Source organism: Chionomys nivalis, chromosome 1, assembly GCF_950005125.1.
Source record: "Chionomys nivalis chromosome 1, mChiNiv1.1, whole genome shotgun sequence".
In the NCBI taxonomy this organism is placed as follows: Eukaryota; Metazoa; Chordata; class Mammalia; order Rodentia; family Cricetidae; genus Chionomys; species Chionomys nivalis.
In genome coordinates this window covers 184391172-184412294 of record NC_080086.1, presented here as the reverse complement: position 1 = coordinate 184412294, position 21123 = coordinate 184391172, and the positions used below count along the sequence as shown (strand labels likewise).

The 21123-nt window shown below is 36.0% G+C and overlaps 1 protein-coding gene across 1 annotated transcript in view; it reads left to right on the top strand.

Moving 5' to 3' along the window:
• Cftr (CF transmembrane conductance regulator) overlaps positions 1-21123 on the top strand; it is a 142080-nt gene that overhangs the window by 30267 nt on the left and 90690 nt on the right. Inside the window, exons 3-6 of the mRNA XM_057770020.1 lie at positions 1297-1405; positions 12697-12912; positions 19344-19433; positions 20319-20482. Coding sequence (XP_057626003.1) covers positions 1297-1405; positions 12697-12912; positions 19344-19433; positions 20319-20482 — 579 coding nt within the window. The remainder of the gene's footprint in view (positions 1-1296; positions 1406-12696; positions 12913-19343; positions 19434-20318; positions 20483-21123) is intronic.

Below are 21123 nucleotides of genomic sequence, written 5' to 3'. Positions count from 1 at the left end.
AGCCATTGGTGGAATGGCCTTTAAATATTCAGTTCCTCTGTGATTCATGGAATTTTCCATCTCAGAACAATTTGAAAATTAAGATGAAGGCAACACTGAGACATTTTTTATTCCATTGAAAAAATTAAAAAGTGCTTTTCTTAATAAACAGCAATGGCAACAACCCAAAACAACCAGCTGAAGCTCTAGGAGTACTGAAAATAAAACTCAACTGTTACACTTCAGCTAGTTTGTCAATACTATTTAGTTCCTATCCTTGCTATAAAACATATTTTTATTCTGCTCTATTTCAGTAGTTGGATGCTGAAGTTTAATGATGATATTTTCATGCTTTTTCTTTAAAAATCCAAATAGATTTTTTTCTTTTGTTAAATCATTAAAACATTCACCTGATGGTCCCCTTTCATTAGTATGCCAATTGGTGTAGTGATTGTTTAGCTCTGTTTTAGGCAACCAGATTGTTGAAGTATCATGGGCATAGCTTCCCTGTCATTTCTAGGTGACACATCTGACAGTACACTTTCTGGCAATGTGGCTCTTAGAGTGCTCAGCCCCTTCTTCCATGAGCCACACCCCTAGACAAAGAACTAAAGGTAACTGAGAGAGAAATGGTCCTTCCCAGAGGTGTGCTCCCTAATGGGCTATCCCATACCAAGGGTCATCCCTGAAATCATGTGCATAAGCAACATTACAAGGACTCAGAAGGATGCATTTATATGTTATAGTAATACACGTTACAATCAAAGACAAAGAGACATGGATTTGAGAAGGAATGAGGATGAGGGACAGAGGAGGCAATGGAGGGAGGAAAGTAAAAGGTAAAAAAAAATGTAAAACGAAAAAAATCTGCCTGATTTTTTTAATTTGTGATTTTGTTTGAAAGTTGAATATTGTGAAATCTGTGACAGTTAAAAACATAAATAGCATGAGATCGAGGGAACTTAGAATATCTATTTTTGCATCTTATTCTGAGCACAAATGCATTCTAAGTGTGGTCTGTCATTTGTTCACCCTTGCCATCACTCTGAAGAAGCCCACTATCTTTCTCTAACATACACAATTGGGTAGTTTCATGTAATGAAGCTCTGCAGAGTGATTACATGGAAGAGCATCAAATTCTGCCAGATATCTGACTGAGTAGCTGGCACTGGAGAGACTTCACAAGGTTTGGTCCTGTCATCGTGTTGTGTTAATCTTGAACACACATATACTTATGGATGGAATCTTGAAGGGAACTAGAGCAACTCAGAGACTTGCAGCTGCAGCTCATTGATCCCACTTTCTTATTCTTTGCAGAGAATGGGACAGGGAACTAGCATCAAAGAAGAATCCCAAGCTTATCAATGCCCTTCGGCGATGCTTTTTATGGAAATTCATCTTCTATGGAATCTTGTTATACCTAGGGGTAAGACGCTTATTGGTAAATTCAGTGTCATGTTTTATTGAGATATAGTAAGTAGTTGTGTGCTTATAGAATTATGAAAGGTTATTTTATGAATCCATTACAACTCTAAGTACAGACCACCTAAAATTAAGTGGAAACCCTTGAAATACAGGCTTCAATTTACAGATCATAATTAAAATGGATCCAGAAAAGCAAATTACTTGTTTAAAATTTTTCTCTTTTATGAATACAGATCATAACATCTTAATAGTATATGAGACTACTGGCAACATTATTTTTCTGTATTCAGGAAGAGAATATTAGAAGACAATGCCTTGACAAGAATAAGGCCCCATTCAGTCAATTATGTGGAGGGATGTTTATGATATTTTGAAATTATATATATGTATATGCACATATACATATACACATATATATTACACACACACATTGAAATGTTTTCCAGAAAGTAGTCAAACTTTTTAAATGAGACAGTGAGGTACACTTGAATGTATTTGTCAGCAGCCTATGTTGTCATCACCGTAAAGAGCATAGCAAGCCTGGAAACCTGGGCTTTGTGATGTTTACTGACTTTGGGTGTGTTCCCCAGATGATCTCCAAACTGACTTGGGTGGTGTTTTTTGCATCATCAGGACATCACTTTGAATGCTTGGTAGTAGCCTGTAAAGAAGGGTGACGAATGGGAATACAATACGTCTGCTTTAACAGCTCAGCCAGTAATGCTGTGGCTGTCTGTTCCCCTGGATTGTTATTGCGCTGTACTCCTTCTGGCCTTTTAACCTTAGCAGGGCTTTGACTTCCCTCAAGTGTTGTAAGAACTCATGTACAACTATACTACTTAAAGAATTTTACTTTATCCTGCCCAAGAAAGATTCATTAACAATTTATATTGACAAAATTGACTATAATTAGGCTCAGAATGTTTTCTAATGCTGTTTTCTTCTAGAAGAAATTCTTCTGGCACTTTTCTCAATACAGACACACATGGACACACACACTTCTTTATGAATATAAGTATATAAGTACATAGATGACTATTTCTTTGTAAGTAATTTCATCTATATTATAGTCTCATTACATATTTATACATAAGTAGATTTATATATATTATATTGACATATAATAAATAATGTTTTATATTGTTATATATTATAAATCTATTATTTATGGTTAAATCTCTAAATATCTATATGTATAAAACCAATATAATTTTGTCTAGTATGATATGTTTTATGAAATACACACACATATAGACAGAGAGAGAGAGAGAATAATCAGTTATCTTTTAAATGTATCTTTGAGGTTATTTTTTTATCAGTGAGCACACCTAAAGAATTTGCAGCTCTTTTCAGTCAAGATAAACTAATGAGTAGAATCTAAGAACAGAGAAATGTAGTAAATATGGAGAAGTATTAAAACTTTCAAAATTAAAAATATCTAGCTGAAAAATCTCTAAGTTATTCACAGTGTATTAATTGTGAATGAATGATTCAAAGTGCTTCTGAGCTAACCTGAATCCTGGCATGTTTCTCTGGACCTGTCGTAGCTTTTAAAGCCAAAGATCAAATTTCTGACTGTGAAGGAAAGGTCCTGATGGGAGAGAGCAGCTGAGTGTAAAGTAAGAAGGCATGACTTTAATCCCAGCACTCGGGAGGCAGAGGCAGGCGGATCTCTGTGAGTTCGAGACTAGCCTGGTCTACAGAGCTAGTTCCAGGACAGGCTCCAAAGCCACAGAGAAACCCTGTCTCGAAAAACCAAAAAAAAAAAAAAAAAAAAAGAAGGCATGAGCAAGAAAATGAGCAGGGAACAGTGTAGTGATGCTGAAGCTGCTCTACCCCTCTCTTTCTCTCTTCCCCTGCCACACAAAGCCTCACTGTATCCACACAGTTCAAAGTTGTAAAAATGTTGAAAACTAGATCTTATTTAGGTAAGTGTAACTTCCAAGGCATTTGATCTATTAATTTTTTCAACTTAATTTTTTTTATCTTAAAAATTTTATTTGACATATACAAATGTGTATAAATATATACCGAGTATATATTTCAATATATGTATACATCTTTCATGACCTATTGGAAGTAATTAACATAGAAATCACTCTAACATCTATCATTTCTTTGTGATGAGATCATTAAACATCTCTGCTGGCTATTTTGAAATATTATTAACTATAATCACCCTAATAGAATGTATTCCTTTCATCTGTTATTTTGTAGCTATTAACCGAGCTTTTCCAGTATTCTCATTTCTACAGCTATTACCAGCCTCTGTTTTCTTTATTCTTTTAAGGACTTGCAGTGAGAGTGGGAGAAATTTTAGCCGTTTTCATTAGTTTCTATTTTGTCAAGTAACTGATGCCATTGCCTTATTGTTCGTAGTGTACTCTCTGAACATTTCTTCTTCCCACTAAGTAAGCAAAGATTATGGGAACTGCTGTAATTCTTGTATAGATGTAGGGGGACATACATTAAGAATGTGTTTATTCTTGGTCTCTGTGTATCATGATAATTGTGGGATAATGACGATTTTGTTGGCTGCAATACTGATAGAAAAAAGCACTATAGAATTTACTTTCAACTGTGAAAGATTAAGAAAAAGGAAATACCATCAGAAAGAGCCTTATTTCTACAACATTGATGCAATTTTAAATCATATTAGTTATGGTACGTCCCCATTGACTATGCACTTGTTTTTTCTTTATCTGACTCAGCAGCCAGATAAATAACATTGTCTTTAATATTTAAGACTTCCAGTGCAGAAGAGCAATGGGCTATTGAAAACTTGAGTATGAGAGTCAATTAAGGATAATCTAAGGGTAATCTAAAGGAAGCTTAGTAGAGGGAATCAGTAAACATATCATTGACAGAATATGATCACCAGAGAGCAGTTGCTATAAGAATTCACAAGTGTTTTCTCTAAAGTGTTCTTGATTCCTTGTGTTCTTCCCTGCACAGAAGTAAATATTAACTCAACTTAAATCATCCCAAAAAGTTAAAGGGCTTAAAGAATTCCTGGTACTCACAATGTCACAGTTCTTAAATTCCTCAGACTGTTATAAAGGAGGATCTGTCTCTTGTATTTAGACAAACACAAGCCTTTGAATCCAAGCCTCTTTTTATTATTATTATTATTATTATTATTATTATTATTATTATTATTATTATTATTATTTTTGAGACAGGGTTTCTCCGTAGCTTTTGGTTCCTGTCCTGGAACTAGCTCTTGTAGACCAGGCTGGCCTCGAACTCCCAGAGATCCGCCTGCCTCTGCCTCCCGAGTGCTGGGATTAAAGGCGTGCACCACCACTGCCCAACTGAATCCAAGCCTCTTGCTACTGAAGGAAGGGTGTTTGGGGTAATTCTCAACATGCAGAGACTCTGTCTTGGGTACTTTAACTTTTATAGCTTCCTTCAATATGAATGCTCTTAGCAAATCAGGAGGTCTGCTATCTAGGATTCATTTCTCATCTTTCCGTCCCATTCCATGAGTCCCGATATCTGGCTGCTTCTCTGACTAAAGCAGACACTTGCATTCTGAACACTCCATAAGGCTGATCTATTTCAAGTAATTATTGCTTCTCCATGTAGAGCTCCTGCCCCATTTGTCTTTCCTAGATGCTGCAACCAGACACTGAGGTCCACAGCATCGCTTTTGAAAAGTAAGGAATTTTTACTCATCTTCAGAGCAAGAAGTATCCACCTCCAAATAATTTAATAGTTCTCCCTTTATTTTCTATCAGAATATTTGCTTAATGAATGATAGGGTGAACATTCCTTTAGCTAATGTGTACAAGTCTGTTTCTGTTCTTTATGTATTTGTAAATGTTGTTGTATGTCATTAGATGTTCTCTACATAATTAATAAATCCTCTAATTGAACTGTAATTTTTGAAATAAATTACATGAAATGAAATTACAAGTTAGTGAATATTTAAATTATTTTTATATTATGGTTAGTGTGAAAGTAGTCCTCTGATATACACTGGTATATCTTCTAGCTAACTTCTATAGTTTACAAATATAGCTAGAAAATATGTAATTTAATTTTCTAGTATAACAATGAGAAAGTTAATACTTTGCCGCCATTTGATATATATCACCTTTAAATTTTCTGAGTGAAAAAATATAGTTATTTTTACTAGCATAATTTTTATGCTTTTATATAGTCACTATGCATTTACTTTTCTTTTTATGTATGGAAATTGGCCCTTTATTCTATTATTCTATTTTTAGTGTGTTTGTCTATTTGATATTAGAATATTCTCTCTAGACTTTATTAGCCTTATAACTTTATTCTCTTAATTTTTAATTAATTAAAAATTTTTTTAAAGAAAGCGTCTTACTATGTAACCCTAGTTGGCCTGGCTTGTCTGGAATCCACTCTGTAGTCCAGACTGGTCTGAACTCACAGAGAGCCTCCTGCTTTTGCCTCCTGAGTGCTAGAATAAAGGCATGGTGCCACCATATATATGAAGGTGGAAGTCATAAAATAATCCCACACCAGTTCAGAGTTATGAATAATAAAGGGTTATTTATTTAGAGGAAACTTACAGATCACTGTCCTAGATAACAGTCCTCTCTACACAAACGGGGACAGAGTCTAGCAGCCGGAAGCAAGAGCTGGGAGCAAGCGAGAAAGAGCACGCTTTATAGCTCCATTTATAGTATAAGAGACCATGCACAAGTGGGCTGGTATCTTAAATGCTTTTGGCTGAAGGAGTGGAATATGCTCCCACAGCATATATGGATAAACTTTTATTTTCTAATCATTAGAATTTTTAATTGCTGCATAACCTGTGTAATGTTTTCACTTATGTTATTCTTCTATTTATGCTCAGAGTTTTATAAAATTCAAATTTTATGCAAAGTGACAGGTATTTTTGTTTTTCCTTTAATTTTATTATTTGAAGGTTTATTTATTTATGCAAGTCTGTATGTTTACCAGATGTGTGCAGGTGCCACAGAGGCCAGAGGAGGGCATGTTTGTGTCCTTGGTACCTGAGTCACAGTTTCACTGGTTGTGCGCTGGGAAGCAAGCTCAAGTCCAATAGAAGAGCATTATCTACCCAATTATGGAGCCATCTCTCCAGCACCAGCCTATGCTTCATTATGTCACGTTTTACATTTACTTTTCTACTCATTTACAGTCCATTTTATGTGTCTATATGTAAGAGAATTTAATTTTTAAAGCTCTGATCCAGTTTTTCCATTCTTAATTGGATAAGCTTTGCTTTCTCCACTGAATTATGTGCCACACATTATTATATCTTAAGTTATTTTATATTGGATATTTTCCTGGAGTTTCCAGATAAATCAGTGTATTTTCTTTGTCTTGTGACATATATAGTTTTATGGTTTAATATCCACTAACTTAAATGCTCACATTGTTTTTATTCTGCAGTTATTTCAATTAGCATTTATTTCCAAATGGAATTTACAATAATTTTATATTTAATAAATTTTATTTAATGAATATTTATTGATTAGATACACTTATTCGGTATTGTATGTACCATTGGAACTCTTGTGGCAATGTAAATAGATAGCCCCTCTCCTGCTGCTAATTTATTTTTAAAAATCTTATAAAATATATTAGGGGAAACATAATCTTTGCAATACTTAGTTTTTCTTAGTTCAGTTAGTTTTTAGTGTACTTAATAGTCTCTCTAGTCAACCACATTCTGTATTAATGATGGTGCTTTTTGTTTTATTTATAATATTCATAGCAATCATTTTTCTTATATAGTTACCTTAGAAGTTTCATAAAGATGTTAAGTGGCCATAATAGCCAGTATTCTTTTGTTTTCCTGACTCCAGAGGCTATGGCACCAGTTTCTGACTGTGAAGGAGAGACTCTTTCTAAAGTTAACGAGGAGTGTTTTTATCCAGCTTTGTTGGAACTTTTCCCAGACACAATACTGTTTTTAAATTAGTTTCTCTGTTGTCATTGTGATACTCCTGGGTTGTTCAACATGATACTGGTATTCTGTTAGTTGATTTCTCAGTATTACCTGCCCTAGTATTCTAAAGGTAAAGCTATATAAAACATTCTTAAAACAGGTGAATGATATTACTTAGTGGCTGCACAAAATACAACAAAGTCCTCTGAAACCTCATATGCTAGACAAACACTTACCCCTGAACTAACCCCCAGCTCCACAACTTGTGGTTTTTTTAAATGGTTGTATATAAAGGTGCCTTGAGATACTTCCGTTTAATTTAGCTGAAAACCTCAGTTTGCCTTTCTGTTTCTGTGTGAACTTTCCTTTATAATCTGAATGTCCACTCAATGCAGACTTTCGTGTCTCTAGAAACATCTGACTTTGTCAGGTATAATGGAAGTGGTTTAAGGATATGTATTCAACTACAGTGACTTTGAGCTCTGGCCTTGAAAATGTTATGATAGCCCAGGTATATCCACCATAACGTGTGTTCAAACTTCTCCTGGGAGGCTACTCTGAGACCTAAAATTATTCCCATATGAGTACAGTCTCTTTAGCTATTTTTATGCGTTCACTTACCCAAAATGTCAGATGGTCTTTGGTCGGAAGGAAGTGTGTGCAGACTGGCCTGGATTTCATAATCTTCCTTTTTCAGCCTCCCAAGATAGGATTATGGTCATGTGTCAAAACTCCGGACCCCAGATAGTCTTTTGAACTCACATTGTTTAAATCTATACCTCTCTGAGCACTGTGTATGTGTGTAAAGAGATGAACCAGTCTTTAGCCTCCACACAGTATTCTTATACTCAGCTCACACTTTAAGGGATGATGTTATAGGAGGGAACCTTCTGAATTAGCAGAGTTTGCCAATGAAGAGAACCATCCAAACAATAGAAGTGACCGAGGGTAAACAGAGAGTAGATACACTGGGCTAAGAATAAAGAGGTTATGAACTTAAGAGGAAGTCAGGGTGGGCATGGATGGAGTTTGAAGGGAGGGAGGGAGTTGTAAAAGTGATACATACAGTATTTGTGTATAAGATTCTCAAAAGTTAGTGTAAAAAAGGAGTTTGAGTTTTATGATCCTGAGTTTGCTGTCCATATTGTCTTAAACATTGCTATTAAGTTTCTTCTACTTCCTAAGGTAAATTCTACCTTCTATAAAAATTTTTAAATATTTAACTGGATATTATACTACCTAAAATAGCTTTACATTATTTTCCCATGGATGCAATTCTGTTTGGGTTCACTGTTTCATGTGGTGAAAATGGGGGCACTTGTGCTTCTGAAAGCAGTCCAAGCAGCAGAGGACACTCGGCTCTCAGGTTCCAGCCGTGGTTTGCGAGAAGGACTGCACTTTATAGAGTGAGCTGGGGATCAATTACCATTGTGGGTTTTCTCCCACATTTAAAAAGCATGTCATGTGGACCTATGAATGGTTCCATTGTAAATATTAGAGAACATGATACAGAAAAGGGGTTAGGGAAAGCAGTGACAGAGAGAGGCTGGAAGTGCTAGTTTTGTCCCTGAGAGGTAACAGCACTGTGTGGTAGCGAGGGTTATGCTGCGACCTACATATGATCCTGTCTTTGGAAATTTCCTGTGAAGAAGCAAACTGAATATCTGCTCTTCCAGAGGAATACTACCAGTGTCTTTGTGGGGTGACCTGTTGTTCAAAAGATGAGTATGTCCTGTTAGTTGAGGCAAGTTGAAATCTAACACAGTAGTAGTAATATGTAGAATGGGCATTCCATTTACGGTAATACAAGTTATAATTTTTTATTACATATAATGTATTTATAATACAATATAACTATTATATGTTAATATAGTCTCTAACTTGTCTCTTGATTTTTCTCACTTTACACAACAATCAAGATCATAATATACAAGTATAAAAACAACACATTTGTCACTGTGCAGGCAACCCAGTATAGTCATAAGAGGGCTTGCTAGATAGCATTTAGAGCAAATGAGGTACCTATATGATATGTAAAAGAAAAATGTAAAAAAAAAAATGCTTTTAGGTAAAAACAAAACACTATGAGGACATTTATATGACATTTAAAAGTCACATCTAGGCCCTACCACCCTGAATGTGCCTGTTTAATCTCTAGTTTAATTCTACATCTAAATATGCTAAGTATGTTTGCCATGTAATAAAAATATGAAGCATATGTAAGAAGTATTTTTTATACTTTGCTTTTTAAAAATCAAGTTTTAATCACTAGATCACACAAACTATTAGTATGTTTTAACTAGGTAGGAGGTTAAAATTTTTCTTTTTCATCCCTGCCTTTTGCTTTTCTATAATTCAAATCCATTTAAAATATGGACATGTGAAAGGAAATGATGTATCATCTTTGTGATTATTTTAGAAGCTTTTTTAAAGGTTTCAATCTCCTCTTATTTCAGAGCTTTGATTTATACCGTATATAAATGAGATGAAGCACTCTATATAAAGTCAGAATGAGCAGTAGCTATTGTCGATTGCAATTTCCTTTGGGGAGGAAAGTGATGTAGAGAGCATGGTCATCATTTGGGAATGATGGGACAGGTAGTATTGGCACTTGAGATTTGGAAAGTCCATTGTAGATAACAATGAAAAGCAAATTAAGGGTAAGAGCAAAAATGCTGAACAGTGATGGGGTGGGTCAGTCAGACTTAGAGATAACCAGTTAGAATCACATCTGTCTTAATCTTCTTGTGGGATATAGCCCTAAATTTCTTTTTCACTTATAAATAAGTCATTATAAGAAAAAAAATGGGAGATAATGTCTTCCTAATTTGAAGGCTGCTTAGCAAGATGGATAAGATTTAGAGTTCTTGGGTTCAAACCTGTCCATGTACATTTAGAAGGGGTGGTTAACTGGATAAACAGCCTGGCTGGTAGTCAGTTGAAGACTACTGAAAAGTTGATGAGTTTGTTGGAACTGGCCCAAGGTAAAGTGTCCTAGTATATGCCTTACTGAAGCCACTATTCATTCAGGCTTTAGCGAACACCTCGCACCAACTTGTCTCGATGTGACTTTTGCTGTAAACTAGTAACCAAATCTTTTTTTTTTCTTTATTTTAAATTCCAACCACGGTTCTACCTCCACCCACTCCCATGCCCCCTGCTCCCCTCCAGCCCACCCCCTATCCACTTCTCCCAATGGGTAAGGGCCGCCATGGGGAGTCGACAGAGTCTCTCACATTAAGTTGGGACAGGACCAAGCCCCTTCCGACTGCATTAAGGCTGAGCATGGCATTCCACCATAGGGAATGGGCTCAAACAAGCTAGCTCAGGCACCAGGGATAGATCCTGGTCCTACTGCCAGAGGCCCCTCAGATAGTCCAAGCTTCATCACTGTCTTCTACATTTGGAGAGCCGTGTTTGGTCCCGCGGAGGCTCCACAGATGTCAGTCTAGAGTTCATAAATTTTTACAAGCTTGTTTCAGCTGTCTCTGTAGATTTCTCCATCATGTTCTTGATCTCCCTTACTCATATATTCCCTCCTCCCTCTCTTCGATTGGTCCCGGAGCTTGGCCTAATGCTTGGTTGTGGATCTTTACATCTGGTTCCATCAGTTACTGAATGGTCTATAATCATGGTTGGTGTATTCACCAATCTGATGAAGGCCAGTTCAGGCACCCTCTCCACTACTGCTAGGAGTCTTAACTGGAGTTATCCTTATGGATTCTTGGGAATTTCCTTACCACCAGGTTGCTCCCTAACCCTATAGTGGCTTTCTCTATCAAGATCTCTTTTTCATTGCTCTCCCACTTCATCCCTCTTCCCCCTCGAGCATCATATTCTCTCATGTGCTCATCCACTGTTCCCTTCCCTTTACCACCCACTCTCACCCCCAGTTTACCCAGGAGAGCTCAACTAATTCCCCTTCCCAGGGTGATACATGTGTCCCTGTTAGGGTCTTCCTTGTCCTTATCTAGTTTCTCTGGAGCTGTGGATTGTAGTCTGTTTATCCTCTGCTTTACATTAGTATCCATTTAGGAGTGAGTACATACTGTATTTGTCTTCCTGAGTCCGGATTACCTCACTGAGGTTCGTTTTTTCTAGTCCCACCCATTTGCCTGCAAATTTCATGATGTCATTGTTTTTTTAAAGCTGAATAATACTCCCTTGTGTAAATGTACCGTATTTTCTTTATCCATTATTCAGTAGAGAAGCATCTAGGTTGTTTCCAGGTTCTGGCTATTACAAATAATGCTGCTATGAACATTGTTGAGCAAGTGTCCTTCTGGTATGATTGATTACCCTTTGGGAATATACCCAAGAGTGATATCTCTGGGCCTTGAGATAAATTGATTCTCAATTTTCTGAGAAACTGCCATACTGATTTCCAAAGTAGCTGTACAAGTTTGCATTCCTACCAACAATGAAGGAGTGTTCCCCTGATTCCATGTAAGTTGCCCTCAGTATTTTTGATCATAGCCATTCTGACAGGTATAAGATAGCATCTCAGAGTCATTTTGATATGCATTTCCCTGATGATTAATTATGTTGAGCAATATGTTAAATGTCTTTCAGACACAGGAGATTCTTCTGCTGGGAATTCTGTTTAGCTCTGTACCCCATATTTTTAATTGGGTTATTTTGTATTTTGATGTCTAGTTTCTTGAGTTCTTTATATATTTTGGAGATCAGCCCTCTATCAGATGTGGGGTTGGTGAAGATCTTTTTCATTCTGTAGGCTGTCGTTTTGTCCTATTTACTGTGTCCTTTGCCTTACAGAAGCTTTTCAGCTTCAGGAAGTCCCATTTATTGATTGTTACTGTCAGTTTCTGTGCTACTGGTGTTATATTTAGGAAGTGTTCTTTTGTGCCAGTGTGTTCAAGGCTACTTTCCACTTTCTTCTCTTCTATCAGATTCAATGTAACTGAATTTATATTGAGGTCCTTGATCCACTTGGACTTGAGTTTTGTGCATGGCAATAGATATAAATCTATTTGCAATCTTCTACATGTTGGTATCCAGTTATACGATCACCATTTGTTAAAGATTCTTTCCTTTTTCCATTGTACCATTTTGGCTTCTTTGTCAAAAATCAGGTGATCATAGGTGTGTGGATTAATGTCAGGGTCTTAGATTTGATTCCATTGGTCCAAATATCTATTTTTAGTCCATACCAAGCTGTTTTTATTACTATAGCTCTGTAGTAGAGTTTGAAGTAATAATCAAATCTTATTTTAGAATTTATACAAGTTAAAGACAACATCAATTTCATAGATGATTTGACCCTCTCTATAAAGCCATTTCAAATCCTCTGTAAAGAAAAATATTTTATAATGAGATTGTGAGGGTATTTCAAGACAAGGAAATGAAATTTAATCTGTTTTCTTCTTCTGCAGGAAGTCACCAAGGCCGTCCAGCCCCTCTTGCTAGGAAGAATCATAGCTTCCTATGACCCAGATAACAAGATGGAACGCTCCATTGCCATTTACTTAGGCATAGGCTTGTGCCTTCTCTTCATTATCAGAACATTGCTTCTTCATCCAGCCATTTTTGGTCTTCATCGCATTGGGATGAAGATGAGAATAGCTATGTTTAGCTTGATTTATAAGAAGGTAATACTTTTGGGGGGAATGTTTTTTTTTATTGATTTTTGTTTTGTTATTTCAATGTTGGGGATTGAACTCAGGGCTTCCTGTATACCAGCAAGTTCTTTGCTGGATTTGTCATCCTGCACAGTCTCAGGTATTCTACATGGCATATCTTCGATGCCCTGAATTAGATTGTGAGCTCTAAAAATTTAGGATAAGTATGAAAATCGATCTCAATTTTGCCTGGCTGTGAAATAAATGGCAGGAATAACTACTGTTTTATTTATCCTTAGTAATTCAATTTACCTCAGTAGACAGTTAAGTGCCTTCTATAACTTAACATTATCACAGATGCCCCTTTTTAAGAGAAGGATTTGAGTGGTTTTGCTTTGGGAGTTTTTGTTGTTTCTCGAATTACTGAAAGTTGAACCCAGGGCTTCACACACAATACACAAGTGCTATAGCAGTGAGTTAAATCACCATCAATTTTTTAATCTGCTCTTTTTTCAGTTAAAATGAGAAATGTCAGTATGAAAGTCATTTACAAAATATCATCTTGTGGTAAAATGCTATCTATCTTTATATTTGTTAATAATAATTCAGTATGTTATTGTCATGGTTAACCTAAGCATGGGTGGTGACTGTCTCACAGTGGTAACTTGCATCTACTGTCTTACTTTGATTTGGATTTTTTTTTTTTTTTTTTGGTTTTTCGAGACAGGGTTTCTCTGTGGCTTTGGAGCCTGTCCCGGAACTAGCTCTTGTAGACCAGGCTGGTCTCGAACTCACAGAGATCCGCCTGCCTCTGCCTCCCAAGTGCTGGGATTAAAGGCGTGCGCCACCACCGCCCGGGTTTGATTTGGATTTTTGTCACCCAGCAAGTCCTCTAACTATAAAGGTTTTGAAATACCAATGCATTGAAATCATAACTTATTTCTCTTTTCTGCATGTGTTAGCTAGACAAGAGCCTAAATACTCTAGGAATGATTTAAATCAATTCAAATGAACATTTAGCTACCTAAATGTGGTCTAAATTTCTAACAAAATTCAAAGTTATTTCAATGGCTTGTGCTTTCTCCAATCTGTGTATGTGAGTGCTTTCCCCTACCAAGTATTCAAAGACATATGTATTGGTGCCATCATTTATATCTTCCCTTTTTCTTTGCTGTTTTCTTTCTTCAATGACAAACTTTATATACTTGGCTTATAAGGGCTATGGATCTGAAATTGACCTCTAACAAGTAATCCATAACACCATTATAGTACACGCTCAAGGCCAACAGTGTAATAAAATCTTGATAACTGTACTTTATTGTTCAAAAAAGGCTTTTATGGAGGCCGAGAAGAACAAAAGGGAGTCAGAAGTTTAATTTAATCTCTTAAACTACAATCTCATCAAATCCTAATTTCCAGGAAAACATGATAAATCAACAAAACTTTTTAGAGATCATGTGTAATGTACAATTGACAGAACTTGCTATCATAGAATATTCAATTTACTTTAATAAATACCTGTTAAGAAGTAATGACTTTATATTGTAATGCTGATAACTAAGGATATATATGTATATTTATATATGTTATACTAATAAATGAATTAAATGTGATCTAATTTTATTTACCCACATTCTCTACTGTAGGTACTGTTATTTTTATTTTTTATTCTTTTAATGAAACTAAAACCTATAACTAAAGGAAGAACTATATTAAAAACTGCTTCACATTTTCAGAATAGGTAAATCACAATCTTTGACATGAAATTGTTTCCAGGCATTAGTAAAAACAAAGTGTGGAAATATATTACTGAGGCAAAGGGGATGGGAAGTAAAATAAGGAGTATGGTTAGTTTGTAACCAAGTCCTCATTTAATAGTTAACACACACACACACACACACACACACACACACACACGCTTTTTAGAAATACTAATGAAACTCTTCCATGTGCATTTCCATTTCACCATCAGCTACCTGTGAGGTTGATCATTTAGTTTATCTTGCAAACCACACTTGCATTCCTGTGTCGGCTCATTGCCAGAGTGTGAGTGCATCTTCATGTTGCTCTTGGTTGATCCTAATTGCGCTTTGTCTTTGCTCTTTCCATGTTTCATATCCTTCCCCATATTCATCCTGTTTCAGGCCCATGGCATATATGATCCTTCCTACAGTATTTTAAATTATATAGTACAGAAAGTCGCTCCCTTTAAAATTTGGAAACTATAACACATTTTATTGAAAATAATGAATATAAACACAAACTTGCCCATGAATATGAAAATTACCAAAACAACAATAAACATTTACCATGTGTATATTATGCATGCGGCTTCGTGTTTTACCCTGTGTATAACTTTTCCTGATGCCAAAACTTTCTCTAAGACACATGTAACACCTGTTATTTACCTCAGTGAGTTCTCCCTTCCCTCCTATTACTCTAGTAATATTTTGTGATTAACTACCATGACACTTTTTGTGTTGGCCTGTCTAAAAATTATCCATTGTTTTAGTTCTGTCTATATATAGTCATTCATATTTTTCTAATCCAAAGTCTGAGCCCACTACACTTTCTGCCTTAACACATATATTTGTATAGAAATTATATGTATTTCTATATATAATATATTTATAAATATATATATATATATATATTTCTAGGTTGCTCCCAGACAAGAAGTATTTCTTTTCTTTTTTTTTTTTAAAGATTTATTTATTATGTATACAACATTCTGCCTTGATGTATGCCCACACGCCAGAGGAGGGAGCCAGATCTCAGTACAGATGGTTGTGAGCCACCATGTGGTTGCTGGGAATTGAACTCAGGACCTCTGGAAGAGCAACCAGTGCTCTTAACCTCTGAGCCATCTCTCCAGCCCCATTTCTTAATAAATATTAATTTCTAATGCATTCAGGACAATGGTTTGAATCTATTAAATGCTCAACAAATTTATGATGAGATGAAACAAATAATAAATGTGTCAAAGTTTTGCTGCCAAAACCATCTAACAACAAATAACCTATTAAATTTTACAAAGGATTATTCTCTTTCATTAATAATGATATCATTTAATAATGTTAAATCATTAATGCATAGGTTAGTAAATAAATGTTTCTAATTAATGATCGTTTATGATCTATTTTCTTTGTAAAATTTGATGACTTTGGCCAGGTGGTGGTGGTGCACGCCTTTAATCCTAGCCCTCAGGAGGCAGAGGCAGGTAGATCTCTGTGAGTTCAAGGCCAGCCTAGTCTACAAATGCTAGTTCCAGGATATGCTCCAGAGCTACAGAGAAACCATGTCTCAAAAAACAAAACAAAACAAAAAATAATAAAACAAAATTGATGACTTTGTTTTGTAAACATAAATATATTGATTCAGACCTTGGGGGAGGGGAGAGACAGGGAGGGGAGCATAGAAAAATGTAGAGCTCAATAAAAGTCAATAAAAAAAATTGATTCAGTTACTCATAACATACTTTTATTGACTTTGACAGATACACAGAGTTGGTGAAATAATTTATGAGAAAATTAAGACCAGGTTTCACTATCTTAGATTTTATCTTTTATTCATAATTTTATACATTTTTATTATTTTACGTTTTCTTTTTTTTTTTTTTTTTTTTTTTTGATTTTCGAGACAGGGTTTCTCTGTGGTTTTGGAGCCTGTCCTGGAACTAGCTCTTGTAGACCAGGCTGGCCTCGAACTCACAGAGATCCGCCTGCCTCCGCCTCCCAAGTGCTGGGATTAAAGGCATGCGCCACCACCGCCCGGCTTATTTTACATTTTCTTATACATATAATTAAATTCAGTCATCTTTATCCTCATTTTCTCTATCATTCCCTGCCCTTTTCAACTGGAACTCATCTTAGTAAGTACCTTCCTACTTCCATGTCTTTGTGTGCGGCCCATTGAGTTTAATAAGAGCATAGTGGGAGATTATTTAGTGGAGCAGGAAAAGCTTATATATTTGACATATAAATATGACACCAGTGACAAGATAATATGACACTCTTCCCTAACAAGCATAAGACTGCCTCCATCCATCCTGATATGTTTCATCCTGTGCAGATAGCCTCAGCTATAAAGAGTTCATGAGCGTGACTGATAAGTCCTATGAAAACACTTCTTCCTACTGTCTACCTTCCCTAAACTCAACTCATATATTCTCTATGCCCACTCTTCTGCCATGTTCTCTTAGTTACGGGGCAGGGCTGTGAGTGATTCAGCCATCTCATACATGGTCAAACATTCCACCATCACTTATTTACCACATTGGGGTCAGTCGTAGGTTTCTGCAGTCATCAGTATCCACTGTTGTAAGAAACTTTTCTGATACAATCCCTAATCTATGGTATGAAGAGAAATAGTAAGAAGCTAGCTTGATAATATGAGCATTGAGTAGAACATCAGTTAACTGGTTGCCACCTGTAGCCAGAGACCTCCTAAAGCAGAGACTCTTAGCCAGGGTTACAGAACCAAGCATAAGCTCCCTGTTGTGGAGCTAGTTACCCCCATAAGAAGCATGCTATCGCTGCACCAGAGGGCACATTTTACAAAGATACCTGGTTACTGTAGCTTATTAGAGTCCCAGTTGGGTAAGACTGATGATGCTGTCTTCCCTAGCAGTTTGTGTACTGTACACCTCTGGCATTATTAAAGCCAGCCAGTAGGGAGGAAGCTTGCAGCTCAGCTCCATGTCTTGTGACAGTAGTATGTATACAGTATTTTCAGCAGCAGAGTCTTACCATCAAATTCTGGAGGGTAACCAAGAGCATTACTAAAAGCCTTCTTGGTCAGTCGCTCATAGGCAACTGTCCCATACCCAGCACCGGAACTTTGATTATTGGTGGCTTTTGAGAGGCACAACATTCATGAAGGATACCTCTATTAAAACTTTTTAAGGATCTTTTTGTTTGCTTGCTTGCTTGCTTGCTTGCTTGGTTTAAAACTTCATTCTTAGTCACTGGTGGTGCACACCTGTAATTTTAGCACTCAGGAGGCAGAGGCAAATGGACCTCTGAGTTCAAGGCCAGCCTGGTCTACAAAGCAAGTTCCAGGACAGCCAGGGCTACACAGATAAACCTTGTCTCAAAAGACCAAAACAAAACAAAACAAAAGCTCTTTTATTCTTAGACCTGTACAATAGTGATACTCAGACTATAAATTTAAACTCATACATACACACATATAAATATATGTATACATGTGCAGCTATTATTAATTTCTCAAGGCATGACATACAATACAGGCAAGACAAGCAAGCATTAATAATAATGTTTAAAAATCTCTATATTAAATCATCCTGATAATTGCTATTTGGGAACACACTCCATTATCACATGGCATAGTATGTGCTTCCTTGCATTATGTTTGACAGAGACAGATCATGAGTAAATTAGTCTCTGCCAATGTATTTTATGCTTATTAGATTGTATTATTGCAAACAGTATCCTCACCTGTCAGTCCCATGTGGAACTACATTCTGCTAAAGCTAGCGTAGATGAAACTGGGTAATAACAATTCTGAAGCCATTCAACAGAGTGAATGCCTCTGCCACCTGAAGCAGAGGGAAGGTGGCTTTCTACCCTACTGCTTTGTGAATGCTCACACCTCACTTAGGGCACTGTACACCCCTTAGCTGTCCTATGAACCTGGCTGCTGACATGCTAGCTTTAATGAAGTCTTAAGATAGTCTTTTTAAAGGTAATCTTTTATAAAGCAGAGGTTTTTCATGTGGCTTTTTCATTTATCCTTACTGTTAGTTGCCCTCTCTCCTCCCCTTGGTCTCTCCTGTCTTCCCACCCGAGTCCCTGCAGAGATGGCTCTACCCTCATTATATCTCAGCCCTGGCCTCCATTCATGCCTGCTGTATAATATTGGCTTCCCTCCCTCTCTCTAATGCCTCTCCCTTATCTTTCTGATTTTTACCAATGCATTGTTGTACTTAATATTCTAAAAGTTCACAGTTGAGATCCTCACATAGGAAGAACTGGTAGGATTTGTCCTTCTGGGCCTGGCTTACCTGACTCAGGATAGTATTTGTTTCCATTCTAAAAAACAATGTAAAAAAAAAAAAAAAAAAAAAAAAAAAAAAAAAAAAAAAAAAAAAAAAACAATGTAAAAAAAAAAAAAGCCCCTAAAACTCAAACAAAATGATTTTAAAAAAAAAAGACTCAAGCGAACATTTTACAAATGGATATTTAAATACAGTATCAATCTTATTGTCAAAGTCAAAAAGTTAGTATAAAAACTTTTTAATATAAAAACGTATTTCAGTGTAATATTTGCTTTTCAGTTGAATAGTCATAAAGCTGAGAAGGTATGAGCCTAATGAATATGAAACAATGCTGATCATCTACTTGAAGTATATATAAGGTCCTCTACTTTACTAATATGTTACTTATGAATACATTTTACTTTTGTTTGTTGATATCATCTAACTTCTTTTTTTCTTTTAGACTTTAAGGCTGTCAAGCCGTGTTCTTGATAAAATAAGTATTGGACAACTTGTTAGTCTTCTTTCCAACAACCTGAACAAATTTGATGAAGTATGTACTCACTGATTAAATGTTTTATGCATTTTATTAGAATCAAACAACCCTAAAGAAAGATTTATCTGCACCAGATAACAGTGCTAAGTAGTCAAGTCCCTCCCATCCCTAGTTCGGCTATTTCTGGAAGCTGGGAAGGCTCAGAGCACCCATTCTGAGGTCAGGTAAAATTGCCCAACTGAAACATACCCTAGCTTACCCTTAATAAGGTTTTTCAAAACTTAATCCTTATCAGACTTTGCTTCCTTTTAATATAATACTTTAAATTGTTATTTACTTTGGCTAAATATGATACTTTGGGCAGTTCTTGTTCTGTGCTGCCTTATGTCACAATAAATTCAAGGTCTTTGAGGACAGATACTTTGTTTTATTTATCTTTTCATTTCTAGTATTTAATTTAACAAAAGTTAAATAAATTACTGTTAAATTGAGTACCAGATGTTGAACTATTCAGGAGTGTGTGTGTGTGTGTGTGTGTGTGTGTGTGTGTGTGTGTGTGTACCGAGTCTCTGAGGAGAGCCTCTTGTTCTCACTTGGTCTAATGTGAGGACACTAGCTTTATTTTTAAAAGATACTAAAATCTGGGCACAATTCCTAGGATATCCAGTCCCATTCCACTCTGTGGGAAGGGGGTGACAATGTATTATAAGATGCAGTGACTTGAAATTTTTTCCTTGAGGAACCTGGTCTATGCATTGATTAAGCCCAGTACTATGCTTTCATACTAAGAGCATCTACAATTTAATGTGCTCAGAACCATGAGTTCCTTGAGTGGACAAATCCTCAGCACTCTTCCCTTCCCCCAGCATGTGTTTCTTTGCTTGTTTGTTGAGGGTGAAGTATAACATGTCAGCTGCTCTTCTCTGTGCTTTTGTTTTTCAGGGACTTGCCTTGGCACATTTTGTGTGGATTGCTCCTTTACAAGTAGCTCTCCTGATGGGACTTCTCTGGGAATTGTTACAGTTCTCTGCTTTCTGTGGCCTTGGTTTACTGATAATACTTGTCCTTCTTCAGGCTATTCTAGGGAAGATGATGGTGAAGTACAGGTAGTGATCTTTGTCACACCTTGAAGGAATTTAACTTGGGCTTCTCTGTGCTGGGACCAGAAAACTATGGGATATCACTAAAAAGGGGTTGTTTTAATGGTATCAGTAATACATCATATACCAAAAGGGTATTTTTCCCCTATTGGTCTACAGAAATTTTTTTATAAAAGTTTTAAGGTTTTGTACATTTTTATACTCATAAAATTTAGGTAAAGTGGTTATAGTATTTATATGACCTGGAAGAAATGCCTAAATTTTGTATGGAACTTACTGGCTTTTCCTACCCCATATTGTATGTCATTCTACCAAAGCTTTTATTACTTTTATTATGGAATGCATCTGTGGTATGAGTCATAATACATGTTTATGACAGAGAACATATAGAGTTGGCCAGCTGAAATGTCATAGAAAGCTGCAATCTGGGGACTCGGGTCTTTTTTTTTTTTAAATTTATAATTTCATTTGTTTCACAAAATTGATGTTATCACCTCTTTGATAAGGATTGGATAAAGGACAAAGTCCAAAATTCATATAGTGGTGATTGTTTGACATTCAGAGGCATCTATTAAATGATAGAATTACTTTTGTTACCATCTGTTTAATAACAAAATGTTTATCTATATAATAAAAGAAATATGAAT